Source organism: Dermatophagoides pteronyssinus, unplaced genomic scaffold (assembly GCF_027571235.1).
Source record: "Dermatophagoides pteronyssinus isolate colony J.1.1.1.1 unplaced genomic scaffold, Derpt_VIB-CSIC_2022.12 sq0008, whole genome shotgun sequence".
Taxonomy (NCBI): domain Eukaryota; kingdom Metazoa; phylum Arthropoda; class Arachnida; order Sarcoptiformes; family Pyroglyphidae; genus Dermatophagoides; species Dermatophagoides pteronyssinus.
In genome coordinates, this window is record NW_027461532.1 from 1,059,857 (window position 1) to 1,087,544 (window position 27,688).

Below are 27,688 nucleotides of genomic sequence, written 5' to 3' on the forward strand. Positions count from 1 at the left end.
ATCCTGAAGAAGAAGAAAAAACGGTGTTGATACAACATTCATTTTTTTACCTATAGGTGTAAAACATATGAAAAAAATATATCTCTCTCCCAAATCATGCTAAGATATAGTGCAATAAATTGCCAATTAGCAAAAAAAAAAACAAAACAAGAAAGAAAGTGGAAAATTTTTTTCGTTGAAAAATATTGATTCAATGTGGATAATAAATGATTTTGTCAGAATTTCAACAACATTTATCTATGATTTTTTGGAAAAAAATTGATGCTAGAACCATGATATGCCACGATGCTCGAAACTCTAATTAACCAAAAAATTAACACTCGTTTCACCCAAATCAACAATTCTTTTCATAAAATTTATGACATTTTTTTATTATTATTTGACATTTGTAAATAAATGAATCAATTAATCAATAAGAATATATAACTTATAAATTCATAATCAATAATCAATAATAATAATTTGACAATTTAAAATTCATCATCATCATAATAATAATTATTATAAATGATGTGTGAAATAATTAGAAGAGAGAGAGAGAGAAGGAGAAAAAAAATTAAAATAAATTGTCTGTGTTTGTGTGTGTGTGGGTGTATGATAAATCTATCAAAGATGTCAACTATTTATATATATGTAGAGTATCATTCATTCATTCATTTAAAGATATATTATATGTCGAAAAGATGTAATGAATACAATTTTTAGTTTTTTGTTTTTTTGTTTTCAATGATTATTTTGTTGTTGTTGTTGTGTATGGTTTGGTTAAGGCAAACAAGAAAATTATTAAGAAGAAAAAAAAACATTGTATGATCATGATATTTGCAATGATCCGATGAATGAATCAAGAATCAGCATAAAAGAATGAGATGAAAATTTTTTTTTTTTTTGAAAAAAAATGAACATTGAACATTAAATCCTATAGAACATTTGGAGAGATATATGGGAGTAAGTGTTGGTATGTTCATACATGTATGTAGTTTTGATGATTGAATGATTGATTGATGAGATGAGAATGAAGATTTGCACTTTGTTTCCAGATAAAATTGTCGGTTTTATAAGCTCGTCATAATCAGTCTGTCTGTGTTGTTTTTTTTTTATGAAATAATCTCACGAGTTTCGGCTAATGCAGCAATCAATTCGGAATTACTTGATGAATCACAATGATGATAATTATTCATCGTTGTTGTTGGTGTCGTCGTTGGTGTTGCTGTTGTTAATAAAGATGATGATATGGATGTTGCTGTACCCTCCATTCCACCATTACCACTTGTTGATATTAAATCTGAATGTAATTCATTCGATATGATTGGATTTGATCCTGGACTATTATTATTATTATTATTTGTACCATAATGGAATGCAATATTTGGATCATTATTACTATTGCTAATACGACCATCACCACCACCGATTTCGAAATTATTTTGTCCGTAGTAAAGATTTGTATCATTTGATTGATAAACATTACCGGTATACATTGACAATTCTGGTTTGGATTCATTTTTTATATTATTATTATGATTATACATTGATGAATAACCATATAATGTTTGATTCATCATCATTGATGATTCAATTGGTGTTGACCATGATCTATGATGATGATATGATGATGATGATGATATTGGCAAAATTGATGATACAGATGATGATGATTCATTATTATTGATTGGTAATTCTAATTGATGTTGTAGCATTGATCTTGGTTGCGCTGGTGGTTGATCATAAGGATAATTCATTGGAGATTTTTCCATTCCAGAATATGGACTACAATTTCGTTGATCATCACCAACAGTGTTGATGGCTGATGATGATGAATCTGATTGTTGATTCGGTGGTGATAATTGTTGTTGTTGCTGTTGATGATGACGATAAGAATATGGTGGACATACATTTCGTAAAAATGTTGATGAACCACTAAAACGATTTAATAATTCATTGAATGGATCAGTTGATGATTTTTGATTTGAATTATTCAATTCATTATCATTATTAGCTAATGATTTTGTCGCTAATGATTTATTATTATTATCAACACCATATGTTTGTGCATGATGAAATTGTTGTTGTTGTTGCTGTGTATGATGATTATGATGGAAAATCGATTGTTGTTGTGATGATGGTACTGGCGGATACATTGTATGTAAATCATTCATAGGTGAATGATAATGCTGATGATGATGATGAGGATGATGTTGAGATCCACTTGTATGTAGCCCGTATCCATGTTGTTGATTGTGAAGAAGATGATGATGATGATGATTGGAGTGATGTAAATCATTTTCAACAGGTGACAGTTCCGGTGTTGGTAAAGATTTTATTGTTTCACGTGAATTTCCTTTTCCTTGTTGAGATAATGATGATAACGGTGGTGGTGGTGGATAATCCAATGGATTTGTTAAAGAGATCTGATCATTCATGACTAATGTTGTTGCTGTTGTTTGTCGACCTGATGATGATTGAATTGAATTATTCATCGAACCTATCGATGATAATTGTTGACCGGTGGTAGCGTTGGCGGTATAATTATTATGATTATGATAAAATGAACGTGGTGAATGTTGATTAAATCTATTATTATTATTATAGATTATATCATTGGATTGTGGATTTAAAGCGGATGAAATAGGACTACCATGTGGCGATGAATCGGGCGTTTGAACACCACCATAATCCAATGATGGTGAACTAATGGATGAATTATCGGCCATATCATGTGTTGTGACCATTATTTGTGATGATGGTATTTGTTGTTGCTGTTGCTGTTGATGTGAATATAATAATGCCGATGATGATGATGTTGATGATAATGTTGGCGATATTAGATTATTATCATCCGTATTACAATTTGAATGATTCAATTTTTTTGAATTTTTCATATGGCCATTATTACGATTTGTAATCGATTTTGGTGATGTTGATGATGATGATTGTGTATTTGATGATACTGTTGTTGTTGTTGTCACATTACGTTTACTATTCTTTTTTCTTCTTGGTCTATATTTATAATTCGGATGATCTTGCATATGTTGTACACGAAGTCTTTCGGCTTCTTCAACAAATGGACGACGTTCCTGATGTGATAATGATTTCCATCTTTTACCTAGCAAAAAAAATCAATTAAAAAAAGAAAAGAAAAAATTCATTAGAATCATTTTAGAAAAATTGACAAATAAAAAAATTTTAAGTTAAAATTTTCAGAAAAGACCAATCAAGAATGATACATTCATCGATCAATCAATCAATTCAATCATTCGATTTTTTTACATTCATTTGGAAATTCCAATTTCCGCATCAAATTTATAAACAATAGAACACACACACACACACATCACAAACATTGCATCAGACGAAAAAAAAGACATCAATAAATAAAAAGAAATATAAATCATATGATGATGATGATGATGATAATTATTATTTCATGCATTCTAATTTACACCACCATCATCATCATCATCATCATCACCATAAACATCATCATTGAGCAGTGGAAAGAAGAAATCATTTCGTGTAGTCCGTCCAAAATCTTTTCATTTCATTTTTTTCACGAAGTTTTCTTTCTTTTGTTTAGGTTCGAATATCGATATCATCATTGAAAATCTTTTGAGAAAATAAAAAAACATATCATCATCATCATGATCGACTATGATCTCTCTATATATAAGAAAATGATGTTTGGTTTTTCTTCTCTATTCGAACGAACCGCGAACCAAACTCATATATATCCTGTATATCCATATTTCGTTATGAAATAAATGAAATTTCTTTATCGACAAACATCATCATCATCATGATGATGATCATGATGATGATGATGATCTCATCGTTCGCAGAAAATCGAGATTCAAAAAAAAATGAAATGAAAAACCCGAAAAAAAAATATTTTTTCCGTACCGAAATATCTATCATCATCATCATCATCATCATCATTGGCAAGAAATGAAATCGTTATGAAAATATATAGATTATGATCAAATATGGCGCCCGATATTATTATTATGATGATGTTATTATTATAAATGTGGATCATCAACAACAACAACAACAACAACAATCATCTATTGACAATCTAAAATGATGGCCATGATGATTAAGGGAATATATTTTTTTTTTTTCGTTTCATTTCATTTTATCTTGCCCCTCCCAACTTTCTGGTTGTTGTTGATGATGATTATGATGATAATATCATTGATTCGGATCCTGGTATCATCATCATCATCAATTTTTAACACCATTATCATCATCATCATCAAGATGGCTAAACCATGGATGATGATGATGATCATAAACTATTGTAAAACTGATGATGATGATGAAGATGACTACCACACATCACACATCATTATTATCATTATAAATATATGTGAAATGTAGATTTTAATAATGAAAAAAAATATTTTTACCCTGTTTTTTTCTTCTGATTGAATCAAAAGAAAAAAAAGAAAACTGACCATTAAATTGATGATTGAAATGAAGAAATGATGATGATGATAATGAAAAATGTCGATTCGATCGTCGTCGTTGGACAGTGTCCAGTTGATGATGATGATGATGAACGATAATGGTTATCGGGGAGAGAGAAAAAAAATGAATTCAATTTTGAAAATTCTCCGGTAGTTTTTTCTTTATCATCATTAACATCATCAAACTACAGAAGTTCAACTTTTGGATAGATCAATCTCTTTTGGAAATTCGTGAGAAAGAAAAAAAATATAGCGAACGGAAACGAAATAAAACCGGAAAATACAAGCATCACCACCACCACCACACACATTGATATCGATCATAATGATTCAAGTTGATTAATATCATTAAGATGATGATGAAATCTTTAATTTTTTTTAAATGTCTTGACACGAATTTTCCTGTCATCTCAAACAACAGCAAAAAAAGGATTTCAATTCGATTCATTACAATTAATTATTTTTTTGCTGTTGTTTTGTTTTCTATCGTAATTATTATTATAAAATGTCATCGTCACAAACATGAAGACATGGTGGATAAAAATAAATAGAAACGAAATCTTGACAAAATTTCTTCCTTGACGATGATGATGACGACGACGACGACGATAATGAATTTCGAAAATGATCATGTAATTAAAGACGATGACGACAACGAATGATGTTGATGATGATGATAATTATTATTACAAGGTATATGAAGAAACCGGAACAAACGAATCTCGTTTTTTTCGGATCGACTTATCGATACTATCGATTAATCGATAAAATTTTTTTATCTTCTTTGTTTACGATGGACACTTCTGTTTCCAGCAAAAAAAACGATGATGATGATGGTAAATATTTGAAAATTATCGATTATTGAATTTGTTATCAAAATTTTTCTTTTGGAAATCGATTCTAATTTAATCGATTATTATTATGAAATTTGATCGATCAGTTTTTCGGTTGTCTTTGTCTTGAACTAGGTCTTCGACCTGTTTGATGATAATCATGATCATAATGATAATGATTGTGGAAAAAATGAACCTGAGAAAAGAAAATTCTTTTTTCGGATCATGACAAACAAGAGAGAGAAATGAAAATGAAAATGATTCATGAAACATGATTAATCAACAGGTTGAAATGAATCATCAAACTACATATATAGTTTAATTGTGATGTAATTAACGTTAATTTTTTTTTCTTCTTCTTGTTTTTTATTTTGGATCAATGTCATCGTCGTTGTTGTTGACATTACCACACACAAACAAACAAATAAATACTGACCATATAATCATCAAAATAGAATATATAGAGTGGCTTAAGTATTATATAAATTATCCATTCTGATATAAAGCCAAGGATTCACATGTCATCATCATTTTGTAGTATATTATAAACAATAGTTTTGACATGAATTTCTTGTCGTTGTTGTTGTTGTTGTTCCATGAGAATAATAATGACGTAATGATGATGATGATGATTTAGTGGTAAAATGCATGTAGACTTTTAATTTTACGTTGTCGTTGGGAAAAAATTTCGTAATTAAACAAAATTTTTAATTGATGTAATAACAATAATTAATTAACGAAAACATTCGAATGTTTGAGAATCGAATGTTTTTGTTTGTTTGTTTGTTGTTACACAAGTATACATAAACCACAAACATTCGAATAGGATACTATCGATACTATCGATACATATTTATTCGAATGTTTTGCAAAACAGATTCGAATGTTTTGTTTTTCTCCAAAGTATCATTGTCCATTCTACTAAATAATTGATGGTGGTTGATATCGAAAAATTCAAACTAAAATAAATAATCATTATTATCAAAGTTTTTTTTTGCCCGAAAACAAAAATTGTTTCATCCAAATTTTATCGAAAAACATTATTCTTCTTCCGAATTCAACGAAAAACTTAGTCATTTTTTTTGCTATTGGTTTATAACATCCACAACAACAACAACAACAAAAAATCTCAAACAACTATATCTCAAAGCTACATCATTAAAAATTTATAATGAAAAAACGAATGAATGATGGCCAGAACAACAACGAAATAAGAAGAAGAATTTCTTTTTTTTACAAGGTCTTTTACAATACTTTTTTGTTCATTATAAATACAAATCATTGCCGTTTTTTTCTCCAAATCATGCATCTATGTTTATATACCAAACATTATAGACATGTGTGTATAATGATAATGATAATGTGATGTTGATCAACAACAACAACACACACACACACACATTATCATCATCAACATCAACATCGAATGTTTGTTAACGTAAAAAACGATACGATGACCATGATGGCTCGTGTGTTTGTAAGTATAAGTGGACATGCATCAGTCATGATGTTGTATTTTCGTGTTGTATTTGAAAGAATTTCTTAACTCGTTCGCTACCAGCGCTTGAGAAACAAATCTTTAACCACAGCCCATTGAATTTTTTATAATAGAACTTTGAATGGCAATGATTTTAAAACCAACGCATATTTGTAAAAATAATTATATAAGAAATTTGAAAAAATCTAATCGATAAATAAATGTAAAATCTTAAACGACGAGTATTTGCATTTATGTAAAAACAAAAACGACGCATTTTTGATCAAATGTGAATACTAAAACCAAGCATATTCGATCTAATGTAAAAACAAAAACGACGCAAATTCGATCAAATGTGAATACTAAAACCAAGCATATTTGCTTAAATGTAAATACAAAAACGACGCATATTTGCGTCGTCGGGCTCAAAATAAAGAACTAAAACGACGCACATATGCGTCGCTGGTAGCGAACCTGTTAAATTTCAATTTTTTTCATGTTTCAATCAAAAAATAACAACATTTCATTTCGGTTGGTTAATTTTTCTCACCATATTTTTTTCAATTTCGCTTTCTCTTTGATAGAATTACAAAGTTTACACATGGAGAAAGAATGCAAAAAAAATGAAGCCAACCAAAGAAAATGGATAGAAAACATGATCATCAATTGTGGCTTGAATGAATAAACATGGAACATGGCTTATAACACCTTTTTTTTGACTTAATCATCATCACGATGATGATATGGATGATGATGATGATGATTTTTTTCTCTGTTTGATAATCATTAGAGAATTTTGAAGAAGAAAATTCCGAATCCTTTTTTTCGGCAGGGTAAAACATTCAATGTTTTCGCAAAATTCCAACAATTCAAACGCGATAACGAAAGAAATTCAAACAACCTAATTTAATGACCTTTTTGCCTGAATGATAATGATGATTATGATCATCATCATCATCATAATAATGATGATAATCATCATCATCATCATCTTCAATAAAACTTAAACTTCCTTCCTTTACCTGGTCATCAATTCATTGTCATTCTCTCATTCTCTATGTGAATAATAATGATGACAATAATAATCATTGCAAATAATAATAATCAAGAACGAGAAAGAAAGAGAGAAAAAAGCAAAAGAAATGTGTGGTAGAAGGGTCACCACCACAATTGGAAAAATGAAGAAATCATCTAATACCAACCAATTTCGATTATAAAAATTGTTCAGGTAAATGAAAACTTTTATGAAAAAAATAAAATATTGTGAAATGTTCTCATTGTAAGTAGCTTTAATTTTTAAAAAAGATTTATTATTATTCATATTTTTATGATAATAAATATCATCATCATCAATGATCAAATGATGATGATGATGATCATCATCATCATTATTCATTGAAAGATGAATCCATAAATACATCAAATAGGCTATTATCATTATCAATCGATGGTAAAAAAAGTGGATCTACGCACACACACACACACACAAAGATCATCATCATCGTTTAAATTTCATTTCATTTCAAAGTTACTTCTTGGATTTTAAACTGAAAAAAAAACTTTTAATCAAAAAAAAAAAAAAATCTGATATAGATAATTTCTGATCTATCGATCATTCAACAACGAAAAAAAAAAATTAGGTGTATGTGCTTCACATATTGAGAGTCTATCCATCTTTGAAAAAAATTGAATTTTGATTTTTCTCTCTTTTCTCTCACTCTGAAACAAACAAACAACAGCAAAGAATGTGAAACGATTATCAAGTTAAGAATGATATATTATATCAAGCAACAACAGCAGTAAAGATTTCATTTTTTTAAAAACATCTTTTTTGTCAATAAAGAATAATAACTGGAGAAGAAACATTTGGCAGTTTCGAATGGAATTCTTTCTCCTTCTCTTTCACTCTAACAACGACCATTATCATCATCATCATCGATGATAATAATCGTTTTCTTTTCTTTTTCTTCGAATTACGAAGAAAAGAAAAGAAATGCAAACTTCTCTCTTCCCTATAAATTATTATTATTCTTTACGATTTCTTTTCTGTTGTTGTTGTTGTTTGCTTGAAAGACACATAAACCTAAACTTTTGTACAAATCTTGAATTTGAAAAAAAATATATTTATCATTATAAAAAGGTAAGGAAGAAGAAGAAGAAGAAAAGAAAAAACTCCTACCACCATCACCACCACCACCACCACCAATCATTGATGATAATAATAATGATAATGATCATCATCATCGATGATGATGATGATGGTCATGGTAAATGCCCAGAGAGAAAAGAAAGAAAGAAAAAAAAAGAATGGATGCTGTAATGGAAAGAAGAAAAAGATAAAGATAAAACTATCTATTATCATCGACAATCATTTAGCCGGTTGATTGTCGATGATGATGATGATGCAAATGATGCCGGTTTGGTTTGGTTAAAGTCAACCGACTTCGATCGATCGATCGGTCGGTTGGTTTGGCATATTTTTGTTGTTGTTGTTGGCAGTTTTATTATTATTATTATTATGGTTATATGATAAATAATAATAATAATTTTCTTTCATCTCTCCCATCGTTTTAGATTGAATATTAATAATAATAATCATTGGGTAATCAATTTCATTGGAAAAAGTTTATCGAAACAAAAACAAAAAGCAAAAATCCAAATTATGTAGATCCATCGAATGATCAGGGATAAAGAAAAAACCACCAAAGATAAACTTATGTAAATGGGTATTTTGTGTTGGTTTGGGTGTCAATGGTGAGTGTGATTGATAGAAATTTTTTTGTCCACTTTATTCCAGATTTTTTCCAATTCTTTTTTCATTTTCATAAATATTCAATTAGATATTTAGATATTCATCATCATTGCAAAATCATAATATTGGCGCCCATGAAAATCATTTGGTCATTCTTCCTCCGCACATCCATTCATCATCATATTCACTTCGAATGGCGTCATCTTTAAAGTTAGCGAAAAAAATGAGTCTTAATGAGCATCATTCTGGTTTTTGCCATTTGACCTTTTCGGTCATACCCGAAACAACGATCAAGATCAACACAATCGAATCAACAATTAAAATACAATCTTTTTTTTTTTACTTCTCGTTTTTTAATGTCGATCATAGTTGTGATCATATCATCATGATGATAACAATATCTGATGGTCATCATCATCATTATTATCATCAAAAAAAAGTTAAAAGTTCAGAACTTTTAGTTTTTTCCCCCAAATTAATCAATATTGAATTGTCTTTGGTTTTTATTATTGAAGAAAACCAAAGGTAATTCAGGTAGCTTTATTCATAAAAAAAAAGAATCTTTTTTCGAAAAAAAACCACAAAAATAGAATAAACCGTAACAAAACGAAAGAAAAAAAGAACGAAAAAATTTCGGCCATATAATGATAATGATGATGATGATAATAATAAATGGTTAACGATGACCATATCACATCAAAATGTCAAACGAATAATAATAATAATAACTAGATTCACCGCCTTACTAAAACAACAACAGAAAATATCAGATAAAAAAAGAATGTCAACTTAAAATATCATCATCATCATCATCAACATAATTCAGGTTTTGACATTAATTACATTAACATTGTCTGTCATTATACCATCACTTTTATCCTCCCACTAATAAGAATCTCTATGCATCTCTGCATGTATGCATGTTTAGAGTGTGTGTATTTTAATTATAAACCATCACCATCATTATTATTTTGAAGAAGAGAAATTTTTTTCATCATAAGAAACAAGAATGATCAAGATCATCATCATCATCATCATGGTAAATATTGTTTGAAAATAAATACAGTATTCCGGCCGTTGTTGCTGTTGTTGTCTTTATCGTTGATAAAAGTTTTTCATTCTATTCATTAGTGAGCAAAAATTCAACTAAATAAATAAATGAATGGGTGATATTTATTCAAGAAAATTAGAATTAAGAAAAAAGAAAGGTTTTTGTTTTAAAACAATCTGAGGAGAAAAAATAAATCAGGTAAAAATTATAATGAAAGCAGAAGATTTTTGCATAATAATTTTTCGTTTTCTCTCTCTCTCTGTGTTTAAAGGGATCGGTAAGCTCTTTAATTTACATCTTTGTTCGTTTAGTGAAATCACAACGAACAAACTAATTACCCAGAAATGTTGATGATGATGATATGTTTATCACCATCATTTCCATCATCATCAACAACAGAGAATTTGGTAATTAAAAAAAATTGAATGGTCAAACAACTATATGTCGTAATGAGAGAAAAAAAATGATGTAAACCAGACCAAATTTTTTCGGTTTAAAGATGCAAAAATTTTGTCTAATTTTTTTTCTCACATTCATCAATTTTTTTAAGTTTCGAGCATCAAATTGGACCACATCATCATTGTTGGTTGTTTTAAATTTTTTGTAAGTAAGAAAAATTAGCCGTAAAATTTTATATTAAACATCAATCATGAGGATGATCTTGAAAACTCATTCTTTTTTCTGTTTCTTCTTCTTGGTGATCAAACATTCAATCATTTAATCAATCAATCAATCAGTCAAACACACACAGGAGTATTTTGATCGTATTTTGGTCTTGATTTAAATTTCATTCAAATGATGTGGGTATCCAAAGTTATAAAAAAAGATAGGAAAAAAACATATCTATCATCATGATCTTTGATTACAAGCAGCAACAACAACAACTGAACAAAATTAGCTTAAAGGAAAGTTTCGAAGAAAAAAAAAATTCATTACACATATGATGATGATGATGATGACAAATTATAGATAATTTGTATCAAAAACGAAATTATTTGATTATGATTATGATGTCCAAACAGTATCTTATCAGTACTTTAAAGATAATCTTATCCATTAAATTAAGATTAATGTTTCAGTGGTTCAGTAAATGTTGCTGTTGTTTATGGTGATGATTGGATTTGAATTAATTAACTGTTTAACTAATTTTTATTGATTTTCGCACCGTTAAAAATCATCATTTTGTTCATCAAAACTTTTTTAATTATCAGCAAAAAATCATATAGGTAAATTGATTGATTGATTGATATGATCAAAGAGTGTGCTGAAAATCAAGTTTTTTTTGCTCGAGTTTTTACCATCATCATTATTTTTTCCATCCATAATTCTTTTCAGTCAATGAAAGATTGAAATTTTCTTTTTAAAATTTCAAGAAAAACAGCAAAAAAAAAACAAACATCAATTTTACTTTTGGGTGGTTTTTCCAAATAACAAAAAAAAGAAAAAAAAGCGATGTGCCTCAAAAAAATCTTATTCAAAAATGAAAAAAAAGATCTCATTTAACACTGTGTGTGCGTGTGTGGTATTACATCATAATACTTTTTTTTTCTTTTGGACAGAAAAATAAAGAAAAATCATTCGATTCATCAAACAATAATGAAAAAAACACCCTGAATCTGTCAAAAAATTTTTCATCGTCTGATCACTATGATGAACGAAAAAAAAATTAATGATGAACAAACGAACGAACGAACGAACATTGAAACTTTTATCGACAAAGAATCATCCACCAAAATAGTAATATTTTTCGACATTTTCGAGTAACAAAATTTATATAAAAAAAAATTTCACTGTAAAATTTTCAGGTAAACGCCCGTGTGTACTACTTGTTTCTGTGAATCTTTTGCTCTCTGTCTTCTTCTTCTGATGATCTGAGCATCCATTAATTCGATGAGAATTTTGAAAAATAATTTTTTTGAGTTTGAAATCAAACCAGGTAGAAAAGTTTTCAGTGGGGAAACTTTGTTGTCTAATGAAACAACGACAACCCTGCCTTTGCAAAAGATTTTTTTTTGTTTCAAAATAATAATTTTTGTTGAACAAAAACAAAAAAAAAAAACCGAAAAGTTCGGGTGGCCGATTATGTGTCGTTATTTTTTTCCTTCTTCTTTGAAATGAAATAAGAATTCAATTTGGATGTGTAAAATGAAGAAGAAGAAGAAACAGTCAAAAAAAACATCTTTATGTAATGTTTCTACGATTCGTCGTGCTCTTATCGCTATCTTTCCCTCTCTCTCTCTGGTTCAATCTGATTTAACCATTTTTTGTTGTTCGTAAAAAACAGTATCATCATCATCCTGATCATCAAATGTGTATCTCTCTTACCGAAATAAAGAAAAAAGAAAAAACACATTTTCAAAAGCTCAACAAGAAGAAGAAAAAATCTCGTGAAACAAAACAGCTTTTATGAATGATGATGATCATCGTCATCATGATCTTCTCTCAGATGATGTTGATGATGATAGTTAGAAGTATCCATTTATTATCATTGAAACGATGTTCAAAGTAAAAAGTAAAAAAAAAGATTTTAGTATCGGTGCCACACCAAGAAAACAAAAGAAGAAAATGATAATACAACCACCACTACGCGAAAGCAAGAGAGAGAGAGAGAGAATATAAAATGCCGAGTGTATAGAAAAATAAAAGAATAGGAAAAGAAAAAACCATGAATGAATGAATGAATGAATGAATTGGATAGAAATCAACCGCATCATATTATAATATGAAGGGATGCTGTTGTTGTTTTTTTTATCATATAAAGATTTCAAATATATTCGGCTCTTTTATTTTCTTTTCTTTTTCCGTTTGTTTAATATACCCGAAGTAAAAAAATATACGATAACAAAACAAGGCTAGTGAACTCTATCAGGATTCAGCAACAACAACAACAGAAAAAATTCAACCAAAAAAAAGATTTTTTTTTTTGGCTGAATTTTATTCTTCATGACCCCCTGCCCTTCACCATGCACACACACAATACATCAAAAACTATTTTAACAGAGGTTAAATGTGATATGTGATTTGATTGAACAGATTGTCGAAAGGAAGACAAAAAAGATTACAATCAAAAAAAAAACTATTTCGACCTTTTTCATTTTTTTTTAAACTATTCTAACACACAGTTATTTTGTGTGTGGTTAAAATGGTCAGTTTAGATATTTTTTCCGCATCATGATGATTGACACCTGTTGATCATCGATGTTTGGACAAATGATATTTCTGTTTTCAATGTAAAATTATCATTTTTTGCAGCGAAAAAATCAAACATCGATTTGGTTGGTGAGAAAAAATTATAACAGAAACACTAATTAGATTTGATTTGTTCATTAGATATTTGTGTGTAATGATGATGATTAATTAGTGTATCATTATATTAAATGATGGTCATTTTTGGTCTGTCAATTTTTTTCTCCCTATCGATTCATTCAACGTTAATAATAATGAAAAATAGTGTCGAAAATAATTACAACATTGTCAAACACACCTTTGATATCCAAAATATGTGAAGCGAGAACAAAACCACAACAACATTCACTACCTCAATTTTGAATGACATAAATGACATTTTATTACAAATGAAAAAAAATATTCAGACCATGAAAACAAAAATGAAACCTGAAGTGTCTGGCCAAACATCGAAGAAAAATAAAATTCAGTAAATTCAAAAAAAAAAAAAGTATAAAGTGAAAATGGAAAATGATAATTTGTCAAATCAACACCTTTTGGAATGGAAAGAAAAACTATCATAATCATCACCGACTATATTGACATCCATTTTAGATGTATCAGGTTGTTGTTGTTGTTGTTGAAAAATTCAATTAATTACAACAACAACAACAACAAAATAATGAGAAACTTTTGATTATTGTCGTTGTTTTGTTGATGATAAATTGATTTTTTTTTTTGTTTAAAAAATTTTTTTTCACATTCATCAATTTTACCTATGTTGCTGATTAGAGGTTACCTTTTTTTTCTTCTTTTGATTAATGATTTTTTTTTCACTCAACTGAAATGAAAAATGAATATTTAGCCACCGCTTTTAAATGATGATGATGATGATGATAATCCTAAGTTGCTTCATACCTGATACGTGTTTAGAATATGCTTTTTAAAAATCAAAATAATTTTGATTATCATCCACAGGTGAGGGAGGAAAATGAAAATTTTAAAAAAATCAATCAATAATCGATTGTCGATTTGATTGTAGTTTTCGTTATTTTTCGAGATTAAATCGAGAAGAAAAAAGATGATCAAAAGCCTCGAATCGATTAAATTTTAAAATCAAAAAATGAAAAAAAAATTAATCGATTTTTTCTCGTAAAAACGATTTAAACAACAACAACAACAAAAACCCGATTTTCATTATTATTAATAACATTGAAGAGCATTAAAAAAATGAAAAAGAATTACCGACTGAAAACAACAGAACAAAACAGTAGCATCAAAGGTGTTAAAGAATTAAAACAAAACAACCATCAACTGAAAACTATTTTTAGACATGCTGATCATTCTCATTATCATCATCATTGGCTTCTGTCTAACAGCAGCATCAGCGAATGATGCTCTAAATTTGTGAATTTTTTTAAAGAAACCGGATGATTTTTCTTTTCAAAATTTTTAAATAATTTTCCACACTTGATGGTCATCTTTGAATATATTTGGGTGAAATGAATGGTTGTTTTTTGGTAGGCAAAACAGAATTACCAATTCGTTGTTTTTCCGACCATCATTGAATGTGAATAAAGGGGCAAAAAAAAGCGAGTGTTATTTGAAAAATGCATTCAACCAATGAAAAGTGGAAATCAAAAAAAAACCATTTTCATTCGAAGAAAATCAAAAGTATCCAATACTGTGAATCAACCACCATCAACAACAATGACAACCAAAAAAACGACAACGAATAAAACCCAAAAAAAAACAACAAAAAAGAAAAACATTCTATGCATGGTTTGACATTGGAATTTTTTATTCTTCCCTTTATTTATTCATACGAACAAAGCGAAATGGACGCAAGCATCAACTTTAGATTCAAAATACTGTATATACGAACACAGCAACTGTTATAGCAACCACACCACTATACCCACAAAAAAAAAGAGAAATGAAATAAACTACCACCATCATCATAATCGTTTGGAAGAGAAAAGTGCATCGAGAAAACAAAAAAAAGACAACAAGTGGTCACCGGATTGAAACTTAATTACAACGAAAAACAACAAAAAAATCCAAAAGAAAAATAAAAGAAATGGGCAACAACAACAACATGCATGCAAACAAAATGATAAAAAATTGTTTTTTTCCCTTTTATTTTTTCAGAAAATTTGAAAATTTTACGCTATAGTTTTTCATTTTTGATTTTTGTTGGTGGTGGTGGTGGTGGTAGACGAGAGATGCTATTGCATTCGTATGGAATGGTTATAATCAAAATGAAATTGAAACGATGGTGAGGATTCTCAAACCAGGCGAAATAACAACAAAAAACATTTTTTTATTTTTATTTCAGACATCGCCCAGCAGAAAATGCCCAAATAATCTTTTTTTGTTGTTGTTGTTGTTGATGTGTTTGGGCGAGCACATTTGAACATTCTCAATTTTGTTGCTTAAAAAAAAATATTGAAATTGTATGTCGTTTTCAAAGCGCAAAGCAAAACGAAAAAAATGGGCAGTTTTTTTTCTGGAAAAAAAACATTTCGAATAAAGATACCTGGAGAGTTTAAGTGCAAGCATCATCATCATATTCAAAACAACAAAAAGCAAAAATGAAAAGAAACGGTAGAAAGCGAACGGTGTGTGTATGTGATGTGATGTGATGCAAAAAATTACTAAAAAGGATTTTTTCTTGTTGTTGTTGCAATGTTTTGAATAATTTTTTTTGTTGTTGAAAACATTGCAGAAAATCTTTTCTTTTTTGCTGAAAATATCAAATATATTCATTTGCTTAATGTGGATAAACAAATTTTTTGTTCAAATCAATTTCGTTAAGCATCCCTCATTCATCTAATCTTGTTGAGATTTCTTCAATAACTTTTTTGTGAGGGAGAGAGCGAGAGAGAGAGTGTGAAAAAAAGCTGTTGCTATAATCGTTGAATGTTACGCCCGAGAAATATCCAATCAATAAGAAATTTTCTTACCAATTTTCTTATTTCATACTTTCAACCAGATTTTGGATTAAAAACATTTTCAACAAAAATCAATCATCATATTTACCAATCAGTCAATGTATTTTCAACACATCGAAATTATGATTTCGAGAGAAATGAATGGCAGAAAAAAATATACCATGTTACTATTGAGAACTTATGATTATTATGATGATAATAATAATAATCATGTAGGTATATATCCAAAGTATATGATTATCACATCATCACTGAATATAAAAATCCAAGAAAGAAAGTCAAAATGAAAAATCCTATATGTAGTAATTATACAATTGGATAGGATTGTAATGTAATGTAAAGATTTAGTTATTATTATATGATATGATAATGGTCAATGTTTATTATTGTAATAATAATGATAATCATTATTAAACGATAATTGTCAATCTACGTAGACTTTAGTTTAGTTTTCTTTTCATAGACAGTGTTTAGCCCGAATTTCTTTGGCAATCAGAGTGAAGGACAGACAATAGGGAAAAATATTCGAGTTTCTTTTTCCCCTTTTTTTTGGAAAAAAATTATGATGAAATTTTCAATCAATTTGATTCACACGTGCATGCACGAATCGATACGTACACGAATAACGAAAAAAAACACGTGCATGTTATTTGTTTGTTTTTTTTCGTTGAAAAAAAATAAACACAGCATGCAAAGCGATTTAAAGTTTCTTTTTTAAAATTTTTGAAATTTTTGAATTTTTTTTTCACTGGAAAACAGGATAACCAGATAATTGATATTTTGTTTAGAAAATTATTACAGCCAAAAAAGAAGAAAAAAACAAACAAACAACCATTATAACACATCAAACAACAAGGATTCAATAATGAAACAATCAATCAAAAAAAAAACTAAACGAAATGGATAACGCCTAGATTATTAAAACGATAATGGATGCAATGGAAAAATACAAACAAAACAAGCAACAGGTAAAACAAACATGGATATCCCAAAAAGATCATCATCATCATCATCATATATCATGTATGCATTCCATATTTAAACAAACATCAACAGCAACAACAAAATCTTGATGTTCTTCAATCAAATAAGAATCCATTAATTTCATTCGGCTTATTTCTTAACGATCCAGAAAAGCAACTACAGCAAAAAAAAAAATTATTCAAAAATTTTGACCTACAAATACACTGAATACTGACTTACTTGTCTTTCTGGTCAATCATATATTATTATTCATTTTCCTTTTTCCAAATAAACAAAAACAAGTGAAAAAAAAACAATTATAATCACAACAAAAAAAAATTCACACTTTCGGCCAACATCAACATCAACAGGCAACGCAAATAATAAATATTTAACAGAAAAAACAACAACAACAACATTAAACACCACCAACACCTTACACCTTACATAGAAACACAAACACAGAGAGAAATGATGAATAATAATCATTATCATCATCATCATAATAATAATATTCATAATCATAATGTAAATATATAGCCAACTGAACTAAAATGAAATGAATGAATGAAATTTATATTTTTTTTCCAATTGACTGCTTGCCATCATCACTACTGACATAATGAATATTTTAAATATGGATTCACTAGTTTTGTTTTGCTTTTGCTTTTGGTTGTTGGCCATTCCTGTGTGTGTGTTCCAATAGCTACAAAAGATTTTAGACAACGAAAATGAATGATCCAGCAGTATATATTTTTGCTGTGTTTTTTGGAAGAAATTATAACAACCGACGCCCTGTTTCTTGGGCAAGATTTGATTTTTTGTTGTTCAAATTTTTGTTTGAAAAAAAATCTAAAATCTTGAAACAGCGAAAATTGATATTTTTTTTTGATATTTAAAAAAGCGACAAAAATCAAAAGTTTTTTATCAAAATTTTCATTCAGCTGGTCACTATTTTTTCTCATTTCCATCAAGATTGAAACCAAAAATAACAACAACAAAAGCAAACTGACCACATCTTTGAATGAAGATCACGATCAATTTTGATGGTCAAACATTTTTTTTTTCGATCATCAAAATCATATCATCATCATCATGATCGAAACAGAAACATAAAATCAAAAACAAAAAAATCAAAGAGAAAACACACAACACACACACACACGTTGTTCATCATCAAAGAGCCAAAAGAAAATGATCAAAACTGGCCTTGTTAGCCGGAACTTTTTTTAAAACTAAAATTGATGCTGTTTGCATGATGATGATGATAAACAAAAAATATGATCACATTATTTTCACCTTGTAAATTTTCGACATTTTTTGTTTCGTTTTTCGTTTTTCATTGAAACTTTTTTTTCACCTGTTTTTTCTTTCTTTCTTTTCTTCTAAATATAATCAAAAACATTGTTGTTGTCGTTGTCATTGTTGCGAACGTATTTATTCTTGCATTCGAATCAAACGGAATTCTGTTTTCCCGAAAAAAAAGAATCTGTATTTGTTTCATTCAAAGATTTTTGATATTCGATGATAATAATTTGTTAATGAAATTAGAAAATTAAAAAACGAAAGTTCTTTTTTTCAGGTAAACAAAATAGTTTTTTTTCACACCTGTTTGATCATTATCTAAATGAAATGTTTGTTTGGACTTTTGAAAAAAACTCAAGGAAAAATACTAGTTAACAAACAAAATTTCAAAAAAGTAGATCACCTTTTTCTATAATCGCATCACCATTTTTATTCGAAAATAAACTTACCAAGCATTTTACTTAGATCCGCATTATGTAGATCCGGATTTTCATCGGCCAAACGTTTACGTTCAGCTTTTGCCCATACCATAAAAGCATTCATTGGACGACGAATTCTTTGCTGTTGTTGCTGCTGTTGTTGTTGTTGTTGATGATGTTGTTGCTGTTGTTGATAATGATGATGATGATGCTGCTGCTGTTGTTGCTGTTGATGATGATTATGAAGATGATGAGAAAGATGCGGATGTGAATGTAACTGGTGAGAAAATTGTGGATGTTGTTGTTGTTGTTGCTGTTGATGATGATGATGTTGATGATGAACGTGTGATATATGTTCATGATCAATATTGCTACCACTATCGATTGTAATATTCGATTGTTGTTGTTGTTGTTGTTGTTGTTGATCGATTGTTGTAGCCATCATTGATATTGGTGATGATGATGATGATAATGGTGGTGGTATTGGTGGTGTTTTAGAATGATGCATAGTTATCAATGATGATGATTGATGATTATTACCATCACTATTATTATTATCATTGTTATTGATGAGAATATTTGAATTATTGCTGTTCGATGATCCATGTAACGGATGTGAATGTTGTTGTTGTTGTTGTTGCTGCTGTTCAAAATGATGAGAATGGCCAATATTACCACCACCGGAAATATTTACCGGTGATGTTACAGCAGTTAAACTACTACTACTATTATTGCTTGTAGGTAATAATTGTGAAAATGGCAACGGTGGTGATGATACGGATGATGAAGACGAAGATGATGAAGATGATGATGATGATGATGACAATAATGATAATTGTTGACTCGAATAATTTGTTTTTGTTGGTGATTTTGTTGTTGTTGTTGTTGTTGTATTCATCATAATCATATCTTTATCATTTGTTGATAATGATGAATGATGATGATGATGATGTTGATATAATGATGAATTATTATTATAATTAACCGATGTCATTACTGGTGATGATGGTGACTGTTGTTGTTGTTGTTGCTGCTGTTGTGACCATATTGTAGGATTTATTGATGATGTTTGTGATTCTTGTGTAGAATTTGGATCATTTGGATCATTATAACCGGCCATCATCATCATCATTGGCATTCTTGTTGATGATGATGATAATGGAGAATGATTATATGAAGAATCAGTTATTGTCGAAGTTATTGTTGTTGTCACTGATGCAGATGCGTATGATGATGATGTTTGACCATTCATAATTATTGAATTATCATCATTATTATCGTTATTATCATGTTCGCCATAATAATCATCAAAAGATTCTTCTTTTTCTTCTTCACTACTATCGATAGGTGTTAATTTTGTAAATTCTAATTGTTGTTGTTGATCACTTGTTGTTGTTGTTGTTGTAGCAGGTGTTGATTGTATCATCATCAACAACATCTTTTAATTTGAGAAAATGATTTGTTTTTTTTTGTAAAAAACGATTCATTCGTTTTAATTGAATTAATTTCACCAACAAAAAAAAAAATTATCAAAAACAAACGGTAATTAAGAAAAACTTTGAAGGATGTGCGTGAATGGTGACAAACAAACAAATAAACAAACAAAAAACACAACAAAAAATAATGATTTTGAAAACAATAATAACAATAATAATGGAAAAAAAACAAACGAAAAACAAAACAAGAAACAAGAAATATATGTCACTCAAACACCACTAAACACAATGAATTTGTATCAAGTTTGTATTGTCCATTTTTCAAACAGTAAGCAGGTATATCTGATTCACCTGAAAATCACCTGAAAGTTTAAAGGGGAAAAACAGTTTTTGTCTAAAATTAACCAATCACATCCACTATCAAAAAAAAACACGTGTTTTTTTTTTGTTGTTTTTGTTGAAATAAACAAATTTCGAATTGAATGATTTGAATGTCATATTCAAATGGATGTTTGAATGATGGTTTGCACTACTGTAGAAACAGAAACCAAACAAAACAAAAAAATATGACATACATTTAGCAGTCAGAAAAAAAACGTAATGATGATGATATGATGATGTTTGCAACAAAAAAAAAAAAAAAAATGCGTAACGCCTTATGTAGGATGGACTTGAGGCGTTTTTCTGTCGTTGTTATTGATAAATTTCTTTTTTACTTTGTGATAATAATGTTGATGATTTAGTTAAATATTGGATTGATTTCCAGGTATTTTTTTTGCAGGTTAAAATTTACTTTTCCAAAATCTTCGAATCGGTGAGGGAAGGATATCAATTTCAAGCTGATGATGATATTAGGTGGGTGGAAACTTTATTTGTAGGAAAAAAATATTGATGATGTTAACGGAGAAAAACGAGGAAAACAAAAACACCATACAACACAAAAAGATTAAACCAAATATTTACTTTGACCAATATTTTTCTTTTTCAACGATAAAAGACACACTAAACACATTGTATAAAGGGATTCACTTTCATACAAGTTTTAAAAGTTGTCATCGATTGATTGCCTGGATTGATCGATTGACGTTCACAATGTTTGTTCGATCAAACGTTGATGATGATTGACTAGAGATGAAAAACAAGCAAGTGAAAAAAAATTGAGTGAGAAAATGTAAAAAAAAAGTAAACGGAAATATCCTCACAGAAAATTACAGAAAACTGTTGCGCCAGCTTTTAATTGATGATGTTGATGATGATGATGATCAGCGTGAATATCAAATTCCGTTCTTTGAAGCTAAAAAAAAAGAAAGTGAGAGAAAAAAAAATCAAAGAATTATTTAGGATTCTTTCAGACATTCTGAAATGAAAAACCACCACCGACAACAGCAACAACAACAACCAGAATCAACAGACAGGCAGGCAAAACAGACAGAATGTCATATCGCTATTTTTATTCTAAAAATTTTCGCTTTTCATTCACATGTTGAAAATGTCATATATTTTTTTTTTTTTGAAATAACATCTTTATAAACATTTTCATCATCATCATCATCATCACATCATAAGATTTGATTCGGTGAGAGAGAGAGTGAGTGAGAGAGAAATGCATATGTTTTTATTTTTATAACATTTTATTCTCTCATTTTTTTTCTTGATTCAAAACATTAACAGAATTTTTTTTTTGTAGAATCAAGAATATGAAGAAGAAGAAGACAATGAACATTATTGGAAGAAAAGAAAAGAAAATTTTGGCATTGTGTCTCGGATATATATTTTTTTTCATTTTCTAGCTTCGTTTATCATTTTGTACGTTTGTTTTGTTTTTTTTTTTGTTTTTTTCGAAATCAAAAACGTTGTGATGAAGAATTTTATTCTTTGATTACATTTTTTTGTTTCTAAAAGAAAATATTCTTTATTTTTTTTATATGCTCATTATTATTAAATGAATCTTAATGGTAGAAACAAAAAATAATTAGAAGATTCTTGATAATATAATGATGATAATCAAATGTGTGATAGTCAACGAGAGACGAGAGACAAAAAGGTTAAACACCAAGATTTTTGTGGTTTTGTTATGCGATATGATCGTGAAAAAAGGATGTTTTTCTTGATTGAAAATTCAATTTTTCAATTTAAAGTAGAAGATGAAGATGAATTATCGATCAATCGATTGATTGATGATGTGACCATTATCATAATAATTAACCCTTTTGATCACCGCACGGATGATGAATGAATTCAATGTTTTTTTCTAATTTTCTTTGGAAAAAACTCAGATGATGATGGATGATTGATATGAAACAAAGAAAAACATTCAAAATGATTAATTATTTTTCAATTTGATCATTTAACAACTAATGATTTGCACTACACACTGCACTATTTACACATCAATGACACACACAGAATTTTTGTCATAACCAAAGGAAAAACAATCAACTACAAACCTTTTCGTTCAAAGAATTTCAATGATGATGATGTTTATTCTGAGAAACTGAAATCAAAACAACAACAACAAAAAACATTAAAGCAACAGGTAGATGATTTTTTCTGTTTTTGGTTTTCGTAGATATTATTGTTGTTGTTGTAGTTGTAACGTAGCAGCGACAACAACAACAACAAGCTTATGGCAAACGCGCCAAGCAAGTTGCAATATTACAATACATTATTTGAAGAAATTTTTGAAGAAAAAAGAAGAAAACATTGTGTGTGTGTGTGTGTGTGACAGGAAGCCATCACATGAAATGAAATGGATGGCGAAAAAAAAATCAAAAAAATCAAAATAGGCGGCATACAAAAGAAGGAGATACGAGTAGGAGAAAAAAAAGAATGGAAAAAAATGGAGAGAGAGAGAGAGAGAGAACAGACATCATCAACTAATCTGGAATATTGAAAAAAAAGAAGAAAAATAAAAGAGAACAGATACCACCACCACCACCACCACCATCAACACTGATAACCACCTGAAGATGTTGATGATGAAGTTCGAAGATCAAAATTTCAAAACCTGGACTAACTAATCATTTGGAGAAAAAATAAAACAAAAGATCCAATGTCAAGATATTCCTGTTTTATTGGGTGGCTTTTTTTCGGGGGAAAAAGAAAATTTCCCATCTAATCACGCACTGAATGATGTATTAACACTTTTGGAAACATACGCGGAAGAAACGTATTCGAAAGAATTACAAATTCATTCACAAATGACGTGCTGTTGGATCATCATAATCTGATTCATTTTTTTCAAAAAAAATTTAAAAAAAATTTAAAAATTGAAATTAAATTCCTTTAACAACAACAACAACAATAAGTAAGTGAACAACACACAATCAATCATCATTCGAACCTAAATTTGATGATGATGATAAAAAACAAGAAGTAGTGGTGATGGTGAATAAAAAAAAAAAAACAAAAGAAAATATATTTTCTTTCAAATTTCCATCATTCGAAGACATTATTTGGATGTGATGGTGGTGGTGTATATCGTTTCTATCCTATCGTTCAGCAGCAAGAAGACATCTTAGCATCGTTGTTGTTCTTCGTCGTCGTCGTCGATTGCCAAAGCCACACACAGATGATGATGATGATCATTATTATTATTATTAACTTTTTGGTGATGCCGAATGTCGATGATAATAATGCTTTTTTCCACTGATGCTGCTGCTATGTTCCTTTTACAGAAAAGAAAAGAAGAAAAAAAACTTCATCGATGATGATGATGATGTTGATGATGAAAAAAGAATGATGCTGAAGAAAAGTTTTTTTTTGTTTGTTTCGTTCATGATGTTGTTGATCATCATCCATAGTCTTTTCTTCTTTTCTTTTCTTGATTTTATTTTCCATTCTTCTTTTCTCTTTTTATTTCGTATTTTTGATGCTCAAATTGTTGTTCTTCTGCTTGTTGTTCGTTAGTTTGGTTGGCTGCAACAATTGATGTAAAGATCATTTACGAAGAAAACCGGAGAATAATATACATTGCACACATGCACTGATGATGGACCATTGAAGATTGTTGAATTTTTGTAGATTTGATGATCATCATCAGCATGATGATATGATATGATTTTTCTTTGAAAAAATTGTTTAGCTTCCATTTATTTTCACCAAATGATGATGATTGATAAAGAATTTTTCACCCATAATGATGAAGAATTTAAATTTCACCACTCTACCGCGGTAACGCAGGGTTAAGAAATTTGAAACTTACAAGGATGATTATTATCGTTTGAGATTTTTGCCGTTGGAAAATATTCTAATATTATCCATGATTGATAAGATTCATTTTGGTGTGAATTTTGTTTTGCAACGCAGAAAAAACACGTTTATTTTTTTCATTATTGTTATGATTAATTGGAAATCGTGAAAATCGAGTGAAAAAAATAATCAAGATTCATCAATGCTTTTGATGATAATCAAAAGATCAAAAGCAAAAAACAAGCGAAAATTTCGACCATCCAAAATCAAGATTAGTTCAAAATAGAATCAGGAAACCAAAAACAAAAAAGACTGAATTCCAATTTCAAACTGAACTCTATTTCGATCCATAAGGTTTTTTTTGCTTGCATCAAAATTGTCCAAAAAAAACCATCATTATTGTCATTTTAGAAAAATAAAATTTCCGAAACTATAATAAAATTTTTGGTTAATGCAATCTTGATCAATGTTTGTGTTAATATATCTGCAATGATGATAGTCCTGTTAGATATGGCAAACCGCAGCCAAACAACAACAACAACAGCAAAAAAAAAAAACTTTCGAAAAACTAATAATCAACCATTCGAAACTATGTTGTGATATCGATATTGATTGATTGATTGATTGATTTATCATCAATCATCCATCCAGTACATCTATAAACATACAAAAAGGGCGAGCAAGCGAGAGAGACAATTAAATCAAAATCTTGCTTGCTAACCGAAACCTAAATCATTATATCGAAAATAATCAACAACAACAACAGAATCAAGGGGGGAAACAAAAAATAAATCAAACCAAAGCCAAAAATATCATCATCATTGAAACATTAACAAAGGTAGACAACAACAACAACAACAATGTCAACATGTTATATTAGATATGTCCGGAGATTCACTTGATCTCATTCAATTGATAATTATAAAATGGAAAATGTTGTTTTTTTTCGTTTCTTTGACATGTTTGTCTATCGTTTGGTTTGTTTGATTTGGTAATCTTTGTTGTTCATTTGATTTTTTTCTTTTTCTTTCTTTTCGGATGATCGAATCTACCACTCACTATAGTGGATTTTTTCTATTTCTCTCTCACTCACACACTCACTCGATCAATTTTCTCATTTCAGAATCGATCGATGATAATGATGACTTAATTGCTTGACAAATATTGACATTTTGTTCATCAAAAAAAAACCAATCACAGTTCACGATATCCGTATATGATTTTTCTGTGTGTGTGTTTCTGTAAGTATTGAACAAACATTTTCAACAACAGCAAAAATCACAGAGCCAAAAAAAAAAAAAAAATTACCGGAATCAATAATGCCACTGATTTTTTTGGTTGATGTTATCAATCAGCATTCTTTTTTTTCTGGTAAATTTGGATTTTCATTCATTCAATCTAAAGACAAACAGAAAAAAAAGTTGATTAAAATTACATACACACAGACAGAGAGAGATTCTCTTTGATTATTTTTTCGATTGTTTAAAGTTTTATCGATTTAATAATGATTATCAATCAATCGATCGATCGATCGATAATCTATCGATTTTTCAAATAAAATATATTATTATTATCATATTACAATCCGTTATTTTGCTTTGTTTTTTTTTTTTGATTTGGGTCTGGTTTGATTGAATCGAAAAAAAAATCAAACCCGAAATCAATCAATCGATCAGGTTGGTAATTTTTTTTTCTGTTCTGGCTATAATGATCATCATTATCAGATTTAAATGATCGATTTTTCATTGATCTATATTTTTTTTGAAGGACATTTGTAACAAAGAATGGCTCCCAAATCGCGGGTAAATTTGAATTTCATTTTTGGTTGGCTGTTGCAAGCGATCAATAAAAATAAAAATAAACATTTTTTTCCTTCTAAAATGTAATCCGCCTTCATATGAAATCAATCATAATCATAATCATAAGCATCACGTGAGTGACAAAATAATAATGATTTTTCATTCACACCATATATTGGATGATGTATCATCGTAATCATCATTTTTCCATATTTATACATTGTGTTCATCCTATATTTGATAACAGATAAATAGGTTTTCTCTCTCTCTCACTCACCCGGTTTCTCTATGGAAAAAATCATCAATAAGAAATATAGCTTCAAAAAAAAATTTGTCTGATTCGGATTCATTCATTTTCACACTTGTTGATTAATTTTAAAAAAATTCTTCCGGAATTCGAGAAAAATTTACAGAAATAAAGTTTTCCGAAAAGCTTATGAATGATGATAACCTCAACCAAAAAAGAAGAAAAAAACGATTCCGGTCGGAATTTTGTCTATAACCAAATCAAAAATAAGGTAAAGTAAATTTACTTTTGTTGATGCGCTTCAATTGTCTTTTAAAATGATTTTTTTTTTTTGGTTTTACGTTTTTTTTAATGGTTCTCCATTGACCATTTTCTTCACCATCATCATCATTTCGCGATAACAATTTTCAGTTTAACTTGAAAAAAAATGAATCAAATTAGAGTTTTTGTTTGGTTGTTTGGTTGAGTTTTTTTTGTTTGCCTGATTCTGACTTGTGATATACATTAAAAAAAACGACCCATAATTATCCCATCTTCAATAGGATGTTTTCGTTGTCTTGGTTAAATTTAAGGGTTTTTTCTTTTTTCTTTATTTTTGGTGATGGTGGTCTGTTTTTTCTGTGGAAACTT

At 28.9% G+C, this 27,688-nt stretch overlaps 1 protein-coding gene and 1 long non-coding RNA gene across 3 annotated transcripts; one reads left to right on the top strand and one right to left on the bottom strand.

Moving 5' to 3' along the window:
- Window positions 1–438: 438 nt before the first annotated feature.
- Window positions 439–21,011, bottom strand: LOC113788962 (uncharacterized). Its single transcript, XM_027338438.2, has 2 exons — window positions 19,416–21,011; window positions 439–3,103 (listed from the first exon to the last, which is right to left on the bottom strand). The coding sequence occupies exons 1-2, from the start codon at window positions 20,821–20,823 to the stop codon at window positions 1,095–1,097; spliced, it is 3,417 nt and encodes a 1,138-aa protein (XP_027194239.2). The 5' UTR covers window positions 20,824–21,011; the 3' UTR covers window positions 439–1,094.
- LOC142645229 (uncharacterized) lies at window positions 5,944–10,736 on the top strand. Of its 2 annotated transcripts, XR_012846374.1 has the most exons (5): window positions 5,944–6,539; window positions 6,635–6,776; window positions 7,361–8,004; window positions 9,351–9,530; window positions 9,617–10,732. It is a non-coding gene; the product is annotated as an uncharacterized LOC142645229 (long non-coding RNA). The 2 variants fall into 2 exon arrangements; XR_012846373.1 differs by having other exon boundaries at window positions 5,944–6,776; window positions 9,617–10,736.
- Window positions 21,012–27,688: the final 6,677 nt, after the last annotated feature.

What these genes read in the sequence shown, in the direction of transcription:
- LOC113788962 (XM_027338438.2), bottom strand. Translation starts at nt 20,823, where the DNA reads ATGTTGTTGATGATGATACAATCAACACCTGCTACAACAACAACAACA. An exon ending in GGATCTAAGTAAAATGCTTG is followed by an intron (nt 3,104 to 19,415) that starts GTAAGTTTATTT and finishes TTTTTTTGCTAG; the next exon opens with GTAAAAGATGGAAATCATTA.